Source organism: Rhinopithecus bieti, unplaced genomic scaffold, assembly GCF_001698545.2.
Source record: "Rhinopithecus bieti isolate Rb0 unplaced genomic scaffold, ASM169854v2 scaffold_7438, whole genome shotgun sequence".
NCBI lineage: Eukaryota > Metazoa > Chordata > Mammalia > Primates > Cercopithecidae > Rhinopithecus > Rhinopithecus bieti.
Window position 1 is genome coordinate 1987897 of NW_016805589.1, and position 16307 is coordinate 2004203.

At 42.4% G+C, this 16307-nt stretch overlaps 1 protein-coding gene across 6 annotated transcripts in view; it reads right to left on the minus strand.

The window, feature by feature from the left end:
* Positions 1-10851: 10851 nt before the first annotated feature.
* FGF1 (fibroblast growth factor 1) overlaps positions 10852-16307 on the minus strand; it is a 109828-nt gene continuing 104372 nt past the window's right edge. For 4 of the 6 annotated variants that reach the window (XM_017872967.1, XM_017872970.1, XM_017872971.1 and 1 more), the window contains one exon: positions 10852-14147. In XM_017872967.1, coding sequence (XP_017728456.1) covers positions 13953-14147 — 195 coding nt within the window. In that variant the 3' untranslated portion in view covers positions 10852-13952. The remainder of the gene's footprint in view (positions 14148-16307) is intronic. The other 2 variants (XM_017872968.1, XM_017872969.1) reach the window with 1 other exon arrangement.

Sequence of the window (16307 nt, forward strand, 5' to 3'; positions counted from 1 at the left end):
GCCATTCTCCTGCCTCAGCCTCCCAAGTAGCTGGGACTACAGGCACCCGCCATCTCGTCCGGCTAGTTTTTTGTATTTTTTTAGTAGAGACAGGGTTTCACTGTGTTAGCCAGGATGGTCTCGATCTCCTGACCTCATGATCCGCCCGTCTCGGCCTCCCAAAGTGCTGGGATTACAGGCTTGAGCCACCACGCCCGGCCTTTAAACTTTATTTTTTTATTTTTTCTGAGACAAGAGTCTCACTCTGTCACCCAGGCTATAGTGCAGTGGCATGATCTCGGCTCACTGTAACCTCTGCCTCCCAGGTTCTTCTTGTGCCTCAGCCTCCCGAATAGCTGGGATTACAGGCATGTGCCACCATGCCTGGTTAATTTTTGTATTTTTAGTAGAGATGGGGTTTCTCCATGTTAGCCAGGCTGGTCTCGAACTCCTGACCTCAAATGATCCACCTACCTCGGCCTCTCTAAGTGCTGGGATTACAGGTGTGAGCCATCACACCTAGCCCCATGCCTTTTAGAAAAAGGAATGAGATCAATTCAGAGTGGTTATTATAAAGCATCAGTCATGTTTCTCATAGAACCTGGAATACCAAAAACATTTTGTCTCTATTCACTTTATTTCCCTTTGGTTTATTTGTCTTTTCCATGGGATCACTATTTGACCTTAGGACTCTAAGGAGCTAGTTTCTGAAAAGTAATGTGAGCTGTTGAGTTTTCCTCCTTAGATCTATAAAAACATGTATATTATCTATTTTCATACCCAGATTAAGACATTGCCTCTAGCCAGCCAATTCCCCCTCTCCTGTCCCTGAATCATGGAACTGGCACCATCTCTGCAAAGTTTCCTAGTTGTCTTTCTGTTTTTGTAGCTTGTGAAAGATGTGGTTTTAGTTGTGTGATTCTTTTAAGCTGCTTCATTTGTTTTGGACTGAATAGTAGCATAGCTACCCAAACTTGGACAGAAACATCAAATTCAGAATCTCTGGAAGTACAGCAATAAGAAGCTAATTACTTCATGTTTTCGATATGAATGAGACTCAGATACAGAACAGAATCACTGCTTCCCTGTTCTAACTCCCACCTCAGCTATGCTGGCAAACTTTGTTTTTCCTTTTGGGTTTAAGGGAATATGTTGGGAATAAAAAGCATTTTCCTCTACTCCACCTGCTGAATGGAATGAATAAAAGCCTCCATGAAAGATCTAAGTATTTAGCAAATACAACTTCAGCTTCCAAAGTTTCATGTCTGAAATAAATTTCAGAGTTTCAGATTTGAGTTCAGGCCAGATACATGCAAGTTGATACTGATTATTTGTGTCCTTTGGCAGAGGGTCTAGGGAAGTGTTATAATTCAGCTGTGTGGGGAGAGAGGATGATCGTGTATATGTGGCTTCTCCGTGGTTGTCTGCAGATGGTGGAGAATGGAGTCCACCAGCTTCCCTCTTCTATCACTGGCTTCTACCTCCCTGGCTGGCCTCCCTTCATCCCCTGCCACCCCTTGCTTTCTATACTTGAGCCTCACTGGCATCATGCTTCTTCCTGCCACAGGGCCTTGGCATATGTTGCTGCCTCTATCTGGAGTGTTCTTCACAAGTCTTGCCATATCTCTTTAACTAGTCCACTCTTACTCTTCCTTCAGATATCAGCTCACTTCCTGGGAGAAGCTTTTTTTTTTTTTTTTTTTTTTTTTGAGACGGGGCTGGAGTGCAGTGGCCAGATCTCAGCTCACTGCAAGCTCCGCCTCAGCCTCCGGAGCAGCTGGGACTACAGGCGCCCGCCATCTCGCCCGGCTAGTTTTTTGTATTTTAGTAGAGACGGGGTTTCACCATGTTAGCCAGGATGGTCTCGATCTCCTGACCTCGTGATCCGCCCATCTCGGCCTCCCAAAGTGCTGGGATTACAGGCTTGAGCCACCGCGCCCGGCCGAGAAGCTCTTAAGTAAAATGAAGTGAAATCCCCTTCTTATATGGTCTGAGAATACTGGATACTTCTTTGCAAGCAGCTGTGACAGTTGCAGTTTTACATTTCTCTGTGTGATTCCTTGGGTAAATTACTTCCTAAAGTGTGGTATATGTATGACGGGACAGATGATATGTGGATGTCCTTTTATGACGTTAAAGTTATTGTTTATTTTAATGTGTATTAGAAGAAATATCTATATGGTACTACTAGTAGTGAATACTTATACTTTTATGAGTATTTTTGCATACAATGGGCCTTAAAGTAGATAAAACAATCCATCTTACATAAACTATATGAATTAGAAGTACCATAATCAGACTTCATTTTGCCCCCATGATTCAATTACCTTCCATCGGGTCCTTCCCATGACGCATGGGGGTTATGGGAGTTACAATTCAAGATGAGATTTGGGTGGGGACACAGCCAAACCATATCATGGGCTGGTCTTGAACTCCTGGGCTTAGGCAGCTTCACTTCATTTCACTCAAGAGCTTCCCCCAGGAAATGAGCTGTTATCTGAAGGAAGAGTAAGAGTTGACTAGTTAAAGAGATATGGCAAGGCTTGTGAAGAACACTCCAGATAGAGGCAGCAGCTCCTTCCTGTGGCAGGAAGAAGCATGATGCCAGTGAGGCTCAAGTACAGAAAGCAAGGGGTGGCAGGGGATGAAGGGAGGCCATTATGGTACTTCTAATTCATACAGTTCATATGGCAAAAATTTTGGAAGCAGTATGCAAATAGCTGAAATTTGAGAAATGATGTGTTCATCAATATCTGTCTCCCTTTATGAGAGTGTAAGCTCCAGGAAAGAGGTTTTCTGTGCACTCTTGCACCCACCAGACCTAGTACATATTTAGGTCTTAAGAAATATTTGTTGAAAGAATAAACAAGTGATTGAATGAAAAACCTAGTGATTTAACAAGTGCCCCTCCCAAGTAACATTGGAACAGGTGATTAGAAAGAAGGTTAAGGTTTTATTGAGGATCATCCATATAGATTGCAGGCAGGGGATAGGATGGAGCTTTGTGGACTTAGAGTGTTCAGCTTCAGATGCCCAGAGACTTGGCAGTCACAGGGCTGCAGGGGACCATGCCTGTTACCCTACTCAGAACAGTTCAATAGCATCCTGGGCAGGTATTGTCACAGGATAGATTCCTTGGGAAGCAGACTCTGAGATGCAGATTAGCACATGGGAACTTTACTACAGAGTGTTCTTAGAGCGCCTGTGGAAGAAAAGGAACCAAAATAGGGCAGAAGGAGAAGGTGGGACATTCCCAATAGAGGCCTCTGCTTACCCTATGAAAAGTTTTGAAGCCGGAATGATCCTTTAGAACTGTCTAAATAATTAGGCTGGGTGTAGTGGCTCATGCCTGTAATTCCAGCACTTCCGAAGGCCGAGGCAGGTGGATTGCCTGAGCCCAGGAGTTCAAGACCAGCCCATGATATGGTTTGGCTGTGTCCCCACCCAAATCTCATCTTGAATTGTAACTCCCATGATCCCCATGTGCCATGGGAGGAACCCAATGGGAGGTCATTGAATCATGGGGGCAGGTCATTCCTGTGCTGTTCTCATGATAGTGAATAAGTCTCACAAGATCTGATGGTTTTATAAAGGGCAGTTCCCCTGCACACACTCTTTCTTGCCGGCTGACATGTAAAACATGACTTTGCTCCTCATTTGCCTTCCACCGTGATTGTGAGACCTCCTCAGCCATGTGGAACTGCGAGTCATTTAAACCTCTTTCCTTTATAAATTACTCAGTCTTGGGTATGTCTTTATTAGCAGTGTGAGAACAGGTTAATCACCCTGGCTCTAAAAACAAACAAACAAACAAAAAGAATTATACACCTGTACACCTGTGTAGACCACTTCGGGAGGGGTAAGACCTTGGGTAACAACTTTCTTCATCAAGGCCATCCTTGAAGGTGCTGATGGCTAAGGCCAGTCTGTAGGTAATACTGTCAGCGGCTGAGAGAGTGATTTCTGAAGAGAAATCTGGGTGACACATCACAGAGTCCATCATAGGTGTCTATCCAGGCTCTATATGAGACCTCTCTATGAATATTTGAGTGGCAGATGCCAATCGCTATCTGTAAATGTGTTTCAACCATGATTGGAATGGCTTTCGTTCTTAGAAAGTTTTTTGATTTACATTGAACCAAAAAACATTTTATTTATTTATTTATTTATTATTTTTTGAGACGGAGCCTTGCTCTGTTGCCCAAGCTGGAGTGCAGTGACGCCATCTCAGCTCACTGCAAGCTCCGCCTCTTGGGTTCATGCCAGTCACCTGCCTCAGCCTCCTGAGTAGCTGGGACTACAGGTGCCCACCACAAAGCCCGGCTAATTTTTTTTGGATTTTTAGTAGAGACAGGGTTTCACCGTTTTAGCCAGGATGGTCTCGATCTCCTGACCTCGTGATCTGCCTGCCTCAGCCTCCCAAAATGCTGGGATTACAGGTGTGAGCCACCGCTCCTGGCCTTGAAAAGCACTCCTCGTCAAGTTCTGAATGCCTCTACTCATTTTGATGACCAGAGCAAGAAGAACAATATGACCCTTGAACTAGCTGAAGAGAGCTATGGTATCTTTTAAATCTTCTCTTAACTAAACAAATCTCATTTCTTTAGCTGTTTTTTGTTTGTATGTTCTGTTTTTTATGGTCATCTGTTATTCTCCACATAATTTTGTTTTAAAATTTATCAAAGTTTATTTAATATGCAGCATCCAGAATATTATCTGGATAACAGTCCACATGTGGACTGACCAGCTGAAACTACAATAGGGGAATTATCATCATCTAGGTCTTATTAAACTTGGAGTCAACTAAGATTCTCATCTTTTTCATATGCACTGCTGCGGAACAAGATCTCTCCAAATATGGATTCATGAAATTGATCACTTGGAACCTAAATGGGGCCTCTAAAAGGTTATTTTTAGTCCTAGCTTATTATATAATATATAAGATTATATTTATTATAAAATAATGGTATATATTTATTTAATCTTTACTATATGCTAGATATTATGTTAAAAATACTTGGATGCCTCCCTCTCATTTAATCTTCCCAACAACTCTGTGAGGTTGATACTATTTGTATCCTCATTTTACAGAGGACGAAATGGAGGCACAGACAGATTAAGTAATTTGCCCAGAGTTACAAAGTCAGTAAGTGGAGGAGTCAAGATTCCAACCCTGGCTGTCTGACCTCAAAGCTGTCTGCTTCTGTATCTGTGTCTTACGTTGATTTGTGCTAATTTAAATTAGGGAATGACTTACCAATATGTAAAGATAGTACCTTGAACATACCTAGTGTTCTTCTGAGAATCTCAGAAGGCTTAGAAATATAGCATTTTTTTTTAAAGGAAATAAAGCCAAAAATATTAGCACTTTCTCCACCACTATAGTAAGTTTTTTCAGAGAAAGGACCACCTTTTTTCATCTTTGAATACTCTGTATCTAGCATAGTATCTAAATCATGTTTATGACAGTTACCAGTTTATTGCTTTTCTGCTCCAAATCTACTCTTTGCATGGTTTTGCTATACTGAAGCTGAACCCTGAAAACATTTCTATACCAGCTGATATGAAGTAACGTTTGTCAGTAGAGGGCGCTAGGGGGGACACTATCAGAAGAAGGGGCATTTCTTTGGGGTTCTTTTTTTTTTTTTTTCTTTGAGACGGAGTCTGGCTCTGTCGCCCAAACTGGAGTGCAATGGCCGGATCTCAGCTCACTGCAAGCTCTGTCTTTCGGGTTCACGCCATTCTCCTGCCTCAGCCTCCCGAGTAACTGGGACTACAGGCGCCCGCCACCTCGCCCGGCTAGTTTTTTGTATTTTTTAGTAGAGACGGGGTTCACCGTGTTAGCCAGGATGGTCTCGATCTCCTGACCTTGTGATCTGCCCGTCTCGGCCTCCCAAAGTGCTGGGATTACAGGCTTGAACCACCGCGCCCGGCCTCTTTGGGGTTCTTATACTTTTCTTGTGGCTCCTATGTTTCTTCTTGCTCCTATGGTGCAGTGGCCACTGGGCAGCTCCCTGTGGAGACTTGTTGGTGCACACCTTTTGGCGAGTTTTGCTGGCACTCCAGCAAAACTTCCAGAGAGTTTCACCAGCATTCTAGTGGGAATGAAGCACCTTGGTGAAATTCTTCACCATCCAGTGGGCCACGGCCACATCTCGAATGCAGCCTGAATCTCATCTTGAGAGTATGTCTTCTTTCAAATGAGTTCCTTCCTTGAGTACTCTCCTCAGCTTGGAAGATAGTAGTTGCTCCCTACACCTGCTATTCCAATGTTTTTTAGAGATCTCCTTACCCTTCTTAAAGTTAATGCCTTTTACTAGTTAACAATTCTTTCCATTAAAATGTCCCCTCTGTTCAAATGATTGGTGTGGTTTCTGTCTCCTGACTGAACCCTGACTAATATAGACAATAAATGGTTAATGGATAGGCTGGGCATAGTGGCTCACACTTGTAATCCAGCACTTTGGGAGGCTGAGGCGGGCAGATCACTTGAGGTCAGGAGTTTGAGACCAGCCTGGGCAACATGGCAAATTCCTGACTAAAAATACAAAAATTAGCCAGGCATGGTGATACTACTTGTCTGTAGTCCCAGCTACTCAGGAGGCCGAGGCAGGAGAATCACTTGAACCCAGGAGGCAGAGGTTGCAGTGAGCCAAGATCACGCCACTGCCCTCTAGCCTGGGTGACCGAGTGAAGTTTTTTGGAGTTATACATTTTCTCTTTCTTTCTTTTCTTTCTCTCATACCTGTCCTTCACTTCCTTCCTTTCTTTCCTTCTTTCTTTTTCTTCCTTTCTTTCCTTTTTTCTTTCTTTTCTTTTTTTCTTTCTTTCCTTTCTCTCTCCCCCTCTTTTCTCTTTTCTTTCTTTCCTTCCTTCTTTCTCTTTCTTTCTCTCTCTTCTCTCTTTCTCTCTTTTTTCTTCTCTCTTTTCTCTTTTCTTTTCTTTTTTTTTCTTTTCTTTTCTTCTCTGTTGCCCAGGCTGGAGTGCAGTGGTGTGATCTCGGCTCACTGCAACTTCCCCCTACTGGGTTCAAGCAATTCTTATACATTTTCAAGCAATCTGTAAAACCTACCTCTTTTTGGCCAGGCACAGTGGCTCATGCCTGTAATCCCAGCACTTTGGGAGGCCGAAGTGGGTGAATCACGAGGTCAAGAGATAGAGCCCATCCTGGCTAACGTGGTGAAATGCCGTCTCTACTAAAAATACAAAAATTAACTGGGTGTGGTGGCGGGCGCCTGTAGTCCCAGCTACTTGGGAGGCTGAGGCAGGAGAATCACTTGCAACCCTGGAGGCGGAGGTTGCAGAGAGCCGAGATTGTGCCACTGCACTCCAGCCTGGTGATACAACGAGACTCCATCTCAAAAAAAAAAAAAAAAAAAAAAAAAAGCCTACCTTTTTTTCACCTCAATTAAGTATACAGCAGATTTCAGTGGTACCAAGGATATGGAAACGTATTTCCCTCTCATGTGATCTTTCTGCACAACCATCTTGGATTTGCAATTTTGTCCTGTATTAGCAGAAACGATCTGCCCAGTCTTGAAACTTGTACTATTTCCTGGGTCAATAGCACGGCCCCTAATGCAGGTGTTCTATTTTGAGAATGCAATAGATTTTACTCTTCATTTCCACAGGAAGTTGCTAAATTCTTAATACAGTTGATATTCCCAGGCTCTGAACAGTCTTGTTTTCTAATCCATGCAAATTATATACAAGTTAGTATATAATACGTTCCTACAACTTATTTTGGAGAATAAGGCATATTCGAAAATAATCCAGCTTCTTATTCTTATGTATCTATGGGTCAGACTTAAAAAAATTATTTCCTAAGAAAACATGAAATGTGAAAATCACAGTGAAGTGTGTCTCTGTGACAATTGGCACAAATTGACTATTTACATCTCTATCCCCAAACACTTTGGCCAAGTGAACCAAATCCTTAAATTGAACACAGTTCCAAACAGGGAGTGCCCAACCCTTCATTAAGGCTGATAGAAAAGCACATCAAGGACATGTGAGGTTTTCCTTGTTTATGTAATGAAACAGACACCAATGTTTAGCTGCTGAATGTGTAAATATAGCCTGCGTGACAGTGGGGAGCTAAGAAGGAAGGAAGCAATTTGGGAAATATCCCCTTCCCACATCACAAACATTCTCAGAACCATCAGAAGACCCCAAAGCTAGGTCCTACAATATGTGCGTTTTATAAAGCAAACCCACCCTCTGGCTTCGGGCTGTGTGTGACCTGGTTTCTCTTTTTAATTTTATAACTAGGGTGGAAAGCTAACAGTGTAGTATGTCATGGTCAATATGTCAACCACAAAGTGGGTCCAACGTTGCAGAAAGATTCCAATAGTCATTTAGTACATTTCCCTTGTAACTTGAGAGAATGGTAGTTGAATCACTAGGGTCTGGAGTCCCTAGTGTCAGATCCCCAAACCTGAAGCTCTGAGTTCTGAGTCGATTTTAGTGTACATTTATGTACAATGGCAAGAGGAGTTTTTTCCTGGGGGTGGAAGACAGCTTTAGGGAGTGGATTCGAAGGAGGGGGTGCCGCTTTTACTAGCCATTATTTCCGTTTTAACAGTCGTCAAACAAATCATCCCTAGTCATTTTGAAGTGGAGAACATACAAGTCCTGCTGCTCAGTTGGGCTTAAATATTTCCACATTGTCACTAATGCTTCTAAAAATACTTTTTGTTAATTTGTGAAAGTGTAGTTGACAGCACATTTTTGTTTGATGAGCGACTACTACCATACTAGCTAATATAACAACCCAAAAGTGCTTAGGATTGGAGATTCCTCCTCCCTTCCCATCCCATGATGAATAGGACATCACTCAGAGAAATATGAAAAGTGAAGACTATATTTGTGTTTTTCTCTTTGTGGTCAAGTTCACTGACAGGAGGTCCATTCTCAGCCACCCGCACCCCACCAAATATTTAAGACATAGAATTACTTTGTTGAGTTGGTTCAGCCGAGATGGAAAATGCAGATCCCTGTATAAGCTGCATTCCAGCAGCAATGGTGTTTAGCTTAGGACTGAGCCAGGAATGGCACACTTTTTAAAAGGTAGATAAGAGGTAAGAGAGGATCATTTCCAGAGAGTGATAGTAGCTGGGGAAGCTGCATAGAGGCCCCAGGTTATAGCCTTTTCTTGGTTCAATCTGCTTTTTATGTTTTTATTAGAAGTGGTTAAGAACTAGGAATTGGTGAGGGGTTGGGGAGGCAACAGAGAGGAATGAAGTGAAGACTGTGGGAGTTAGGGAGGGAGTGACCTCAAGACCCAAAGTGATGAGAATTCCAAAGGACGGAGAGGGAGTCAAAGGCTCCAGGGCTTCCAAGAGCAGAAAAATTTGCTAGACCAGCCTTGGAGGCAGCAGTGGGCTCCCATGGAATCTGTTCCATTACATTCATTTTACATGATTAGCAGCAAATCAGGCTAAAAGAGTTAACAGAGCCTTCAAAACAGATGGTTCCTGGGTAACAGGATGTCCTCTTGTCTTGTTTACTCAAGAACAAACTGTGTCTTTGAAAACACTAAACCCTTAACACAAGATACTCATTGGGTCTTGCCATCTTTGGGAAGAACAGTTGCTTTAAGTCAGTGTTTTTCAAACTGCAGTTCTGACCCATGAATGTTGTGAACCAAGTTAAATGATGTTTGACCAGTGTGTTTTAGTGGAATGTAACAGCAAAATCAAAGTGCCTCTCATCTAGTTTTGTGAAATTTTTGTTTCAGTGGTGTATATGTATAACAGTATGTATGTGCCAGGTTGTAATGGAAAATGTAGTTCTTATGGTGGAACAAGATCCAAAAAGTAGAAAATATTGCTTTATGCAACTTTAGAAGGGAAAGAAGGGATTGAGTGTAGTATACCAATATTGTAGTATGTAATTAGCAGAGTGAGCACACACTGCCCACCTTTTTCCTTAGATGACGCGTATGCATCTGTGTGTGTGATTCCATATGCTGTGCTAGGCAGCAGCATACTTCCTCCTAAGGATGTCATAAGATCCAGAGGTTTATTTAAGGAAATACTGCTCAGAATGATAATTTAGAAAATCTGAGAAGCACATCTACAGCTCCACAACAGGGCTCTTAAAATGAAGAGACCGGCCAGGCGCGGTGGCTCAAGCCTGTAATCCCAGCACTTTGGGAGGCCGAGGACGGCGGATCCGAGGTCAGGAGATCAAGACATCCGGCTAACATGGTGAAACCCGTCTCTACTGAAAAATACAAAAAACTAGCCGGGCGCGCGAGTTCGCGTGGGCGCTGTAGTCCCAGCTTACGCGGGAGGCTGAGGCAGGAGAATGGCATCAAACCCGGGAGGCGGGAGCTTGCAGTCGAGCTGAGATCGGCCACTGCACTTCAGCCTGGAGACAGAGCCAGGATCCGTCTCAAAAAAAAAAAAAAAAAAAAAAAAAAAAAAAGATGAAGAATCCACTCTTGCCATTGACTTAAAATTGTAAATAAGTCCTTAAATGTTTTTTGTTGTTGTTGTTTTCAGGTCATATCATATCTTTGCCTAAGCACCAGCCAGTCACCTCAACAATAGTAGCATAATTTTACATGGTTTATGTTAAGAAGAAAAAGTTTCACCTGAGTTATTTGTGGTGCCTGACTCCTCAGGAGGCAGATTTCCTGTATATGTATATTACCCTAACAGAAATGTAGGAGATCACCCATACTGCCTTCTGTTTCCAAACACATTGAAAAATGTTTCTACCTTCGCATTCCCTGTTAGCCTTTAAAGTCTGACATCTGGTGACAAGGTAAGTATAGAAAACTAAGCAGCCACACCTCAGGGATGCCAGGGAAGTCCTTTGATAGAAAGATGAGGCAACAGGATGCTCAGAAACTCAGAGGCATTATCACCTGTTATTGGAACATTTATTAATATTTGTAAGGTGCAGACTATGATACACAAAAAGACAGTGATGTGAAATGACAGGCGTCTTCATCAGAGGTCTGCTTTGCAGCCTGTGAGTTTAGTTGTCAGCAGTACACTCAAGGCTGACAACTTGGAGACTTGGGTTCCGTTGCCTCTGATATAAAGCAAGGACCTTCAGTAACAGCTGATGCTCCAATCAGTTTTTTGTTCATACTCACTGTTGGCCATAGGAATCTTTCTTATCATTCCTTCCAAGGAAACCAATACCTACCTCTACCACCATCACATTGCAAACAACCAAAGGCACACATGTTCATGATGCTTTGTTCAGAGCTGGCCCGAAAATGAATTCACATGACAGGAGCTGGCTATGAGACTTACTTAAGACAGCAATGGGAATGTCCCCAGGTTAATGAACTAGAGCATGTTCAAAACAGAGCAGGGAACTACCGACCTCTTCCTTCTAGATCTGACAGGCTATTTGGCTGATTTGAAAGCAGTCCCCCTGAAGCTGATCCGGTTCTAAAGTTGAAAATGCTAAGTTTACCTTGCCATGTCCTCTGACATTTTGAGAGGGGTTTATTTTATGCTGGGGGTTGCTGATTCTTCCAAAATCTGGGTTTCTGGGATTTGCTGTTTATTCAGCAGGAACCTACAAAGTCTGTGTTTATTCTTGACTGAAAGAATTGAATCCACAGCATCTTTCATCATAAATATAATGCCCTGGGAGAAGATACAGCAGCAAACCAGACAGACAAGGTCCCCAGTATCCAGTACAGTGCCTAGCACAAAGTAGGCAACCTAATAGTCATTGAACAGATATATGAATGGTATCTGGGTTGAGGTGGTCGAGGTCACATTGGTGTTTTTACTACAATGCTTTGCATCTCTGAAATCACAGACTTCCATTTCACATGTTAGCAATGGCATTTAATTTTCCTTGGCCAATGTTATGCTTGAGTTTGATTCATACAATAAAAAGTATGGACCATTATAATTATCTTAGATTTCCTCTCTGAGTATCTTTTTCTGGTCAAACCTTCATACTAAAGAGATGTTAAGCCACACTGCTTTTTCTCTAACTTGCCTGCAAAGATTTACTAAAATAAAACAGATTGATCTTATCCAAGTAACAAAAACAAAAATGTTATGAAATCATTTTGCTGCCCAAATCTAAAATACTATTATTAACCATAATGTCAACTTACTTGGGTCGATTCTTCAATTGCACTATGCTTTGAACAAATTGTCATTTTCCTTCCATTCTAAATATGACAGTTCAGTTATTAAGGAATTGTTTTTAGTTAACAATTACTTCAATTTCATATGAAACATGAGCTAATACTCTCATCAATTTTCATTCACAATTATCATTGCTCAAGAGTTCCTGCTTTCAAAAGAAAATTTGTAATAGCACAGTGGAAAACAAAAATCTCATTTTATAGGTAAATGTAAGTATCAGATAATTGAGTAGCTTATACATTGTATCCTATTACTATCATTCTCAGTGCCTGAATACTAATCAGTTTAACTGCTTTCAAGCTATATATTTTTAAATGTAACTAAAACATACAGTCTCACAGTAAATTTCAATGGCTTATTAAAGGCCTTTACATGGCATCAGTATCATATGTTAGAGATGAATGGTGTTTCTAATTTGCTAGCCACTTGGGTCAAGTTTAAGCAGGAAGCGTTAAGTAATGGTAATACAAAGTCTCTTGGGAAAGCTGTTGGTGAGGGTTTAACATTTTTGAAGTATGTTTTTGTGTATCTTTGAAAGGGGCATTTTATAGGCATTGGGCCAAAGCATCTTAAAATCATGTTCCTTAGTACAGGTATAACTACTGTCAGTGCTGCCTGACTGCTCAGGTAGACTCATGAGGTGTGCGTTTTTACGGGTGAGTTGAGGTCAGGTGAGGTTCGGCGAGTTGAACCACCTTCAGCTGAATAACGCTTCAGCTGAATAACGCTCTTTAGGACCAGGATCCTGCTCCTTTACGTATGGCGGGTAAGGCAGCAGTATCGTCAGCACCTGCACCCGGGGGCCGGATGGAAGTGCAGAAACTCTGCCCCCAACCCACTGAATCAGAATCTCCCTTCAAACCAGGTCCCCAGATGATCTGCAAGCACTCCAGTGTTGGAGAAGCACTGGGCTAGGACCCCAAAGCCTCTGCTTACCAGGGGCCAAGCACAATGTGTGGCATTACTTTCTCTTTCCTTCTCCTTCTGAAATCATCCTCTTTTTATGATATCCCCTCAGACAGTTTCCCTTTCTTTCTCTTCACTCCCACTCTCAGTCCCCAGATCCACATGAATTTCCCAGCTCTGATAGCCTTGCTTGTTATCAAGAAACCACTTCTAGTGCTCTCCACCTGTAGTCACCCAGGGCTCTTTGCTGCTGAGTAACCCTGGGAAGGTCAAGGCATGGTAATGACTCCCAAGGATGTATTCTGCCTTCCTGCGACTGGGCCTCCCTTTCTTCATTTATTCTGCATGGAGATGTCCTCCTTCTAAGTTATCCAATCCAAAAATCCAATCTCTCTTTTCCATTTTAAATCCCTCTGTTCTGAAGGGGGGATTCCTTTGTCCCTGTTTCTGGTCATGGAATGCTGCCTTCCTAACCTGGCATGAAGCTTCTTTGCTAATATTTGCAGGGCACAGAAAGGACAAAAGGAGCCATGCCCGATGTTTGGGGGAATCACAGACAGGGTTTACCCAGTAGAGGGAAATAGTGTGCGGTTACTAATGACTCACTTAGCAGACCCCTTAACACACTTCATTTGGCCCTGCCTTTGCATTGAGGGACTCAGCCTGCAAGAGGCAATGGGAGATCCAAACCCAGACCCACACTGGCCAGCCAATTGACCCCTAGAGGCAATCTGGTCCCTCTGTTCTAAACTGTGCAGGGGTAAAGGGCTCTGCAAAGAAGTGATCTGGGCATTTAGAAGCAAGTTGCTTACAAATTCAGGCTCTGTGGGCTAGGGGTTAGTGCAGCCAATGGTCAAGGGAACATTTTTGGGTCAACCAGGTGAGGACCCCTCGAAGCTTCTCTGGAGTGGTCAACACCCAGAACAGATCTCTTTAATCAGAAGAGACTGGCAGGGGAAGAAACAAGATTGCTTTCTGGCCATAGTGAGTCCGAGGACCGCGTTTGCAGCTTCCATTCTTCTTGAGGCCAACAAACCAATTCTTCTCTGCATGCTTCTTGGATATATAGGTGTTGTAATGGTTCTCCTCCAGCCTTTCCAGGAACAAACATTCCTCATTTGGTGTCTGCTAAAAAGATAAAACCAAAAGAGAGTAGGACAATTAGTGAGTGGTTTCACGTGGGAGTCCCCATTTACTAGCTGTATGACATTGGGCAAAATACTAAAGCTCTCCATGCCTCAGTATCCCCTTCAGGAAAATTGGGGTCATGGTGGAACTTATTTCACAGGGTAGTCATAAGGACTTAGAACAGCACCTGGCACTAAAGAGCCTTCAGTATGCATTTGCTGTTATTGTAAACTCCCTTTCCATTTAAAATCCATTTTAAAGTAATAAAGATGCTACTGATAAGAACACTTCTAAGAGTCCTCAGGACTCTAGAATCTCCCATGGGGACATCCTGTTTGACTGTAAGTACCTTGAGGGCAGGGCTGGATCTTTCATCTCTGTAGTGGCCTGGCACACAGGCATGACCATGGAAAACATTCAAAATAAGTAAAACCAGACTGTGATGTAGTGAATTTTTTTGTTGTTGTTCTTTTAACTTGAAGACTAGACTTAAAGAATAAATACAAAGCTGCTAAAATGCCTTTTTATCCTGGTAATTTTCACTAGCAATGTCAGGATTTTGCTTGTGTATTGTTATGAAGATATGCTTGTGCAAAATTTATCCTAAGCATGAAACATATCCTAGAATGTAAATTTTTTTTTAAATGAAAATAGCTTTATTTTTTGCTACTTATAAAAAGAATCTTATAAATAGATGCTACCTGTGGCCAGGCACAGTGGCTCATGCCTGTAATCACACTACTTTGGGAGGCTGAGGCAGGAGGATTGCTTGAGCCCAGGAATTTGAGGCCACTCTGGGCAACATAGCAAGACCCATTCTCTACAAAAAAATTTTTTTTAAAAAATTAGCTAGATGCCGTGGTGTGTGCCTGTCCTCCTAGCTACTTAGGAGGCTGAGGTAGGAGGATTGCTCGACCCCAGGAGTTTGAGGCTGTACTGAGCTATCATTGTACCATTGCACTTTAGTCTGGGTGACACAGCGAGACCCTGTCTCTAAAGGGTAACAAAAATGCTACTTACAAGAAGAATTGTACTTTTAAAAACATACCTTTACTTTGTAAAAAGAAAAAACTATCTCAAAACCCACCACCCAGATATAGGCAGCTGTTAATCGCTGATGAGCATCCTCCCCTACATCTCTTTATGTACATACAGACTAGATAAGGCTATATGGATATAGACTTATGATATCATCAAAATGTCATGTTTTATTTGATGTTTTAAAAATGAACAACACACCTATGAAAACATTCAATATTCCTAATGAGAAAAATGCAAATTAAAAAGTAGTTATGTTAGCTATCCTATGTGCAAAGATTAAAAAAAACATTTGCACAAAGATAAAAAAAATTTGCAAGACTTAGAATGTGGGAACTAGGCACTGCCATGTACAGTTGGCGAGAAAAATTAGTGGCAACTTTCTGAAGACAGTTTAGCAATATGTATCAAAATTTACAAGATGTATTACCTTTGACTCAGCACTTTCATTTCTAGGAATCTACCCCTAGGAGATGGCTGAGTAAGTGTACAACTGTATTTTTGAGGATGGTCTCTGAACCAATGGTTTTAGGGGCAAGTGATTAGGAGTAACCTATATGTCCATGGAAAGGTGATTGGTTAAGTGGATAAAAGAATACCTGTACAGGCCGGGCGCGGTGGCTCAAGCCTGTAATCCCAGCACTTTGGGAGGCCGAGACGGGCGGATCACGAGGTCAGGAGATCGAGACCATCCTGGCTAATACGGTGAAACCCCGTCTCTACTAAAAAATACAAAAAACTAGGCGGGCGACGAGGCGGGCGCCTGTAGTCCCAGCTACTCGGGAGGCTGAGACAGGAGAACGGCGTGAACCCGGGAGGCGGAGCTTGCAGTGAGCTGAGAGCCGGCCACTGCACTCCAGCCTGGGCGGCAGAGCAAGACTCCGTCTCAAAAAAAAAAAAAAAGAATACCTGTACAGTAGAACCTAGTGCAGCTGTACATTTATTAAGTTGAAAATCAGCCACAAATTAAAGAGTGCAGTTACTTGAAAAAACCCAGCAACCACTATTTTGCTTACTTGTAGTTAATCTGTTGGTGGAGGGGGAACTCAGTTTTTGAACTTTCTATTCGTCAAGATCTTAGAATATATTTATTGCATTTGGGTCTAAAACAGGTGTGTGTGT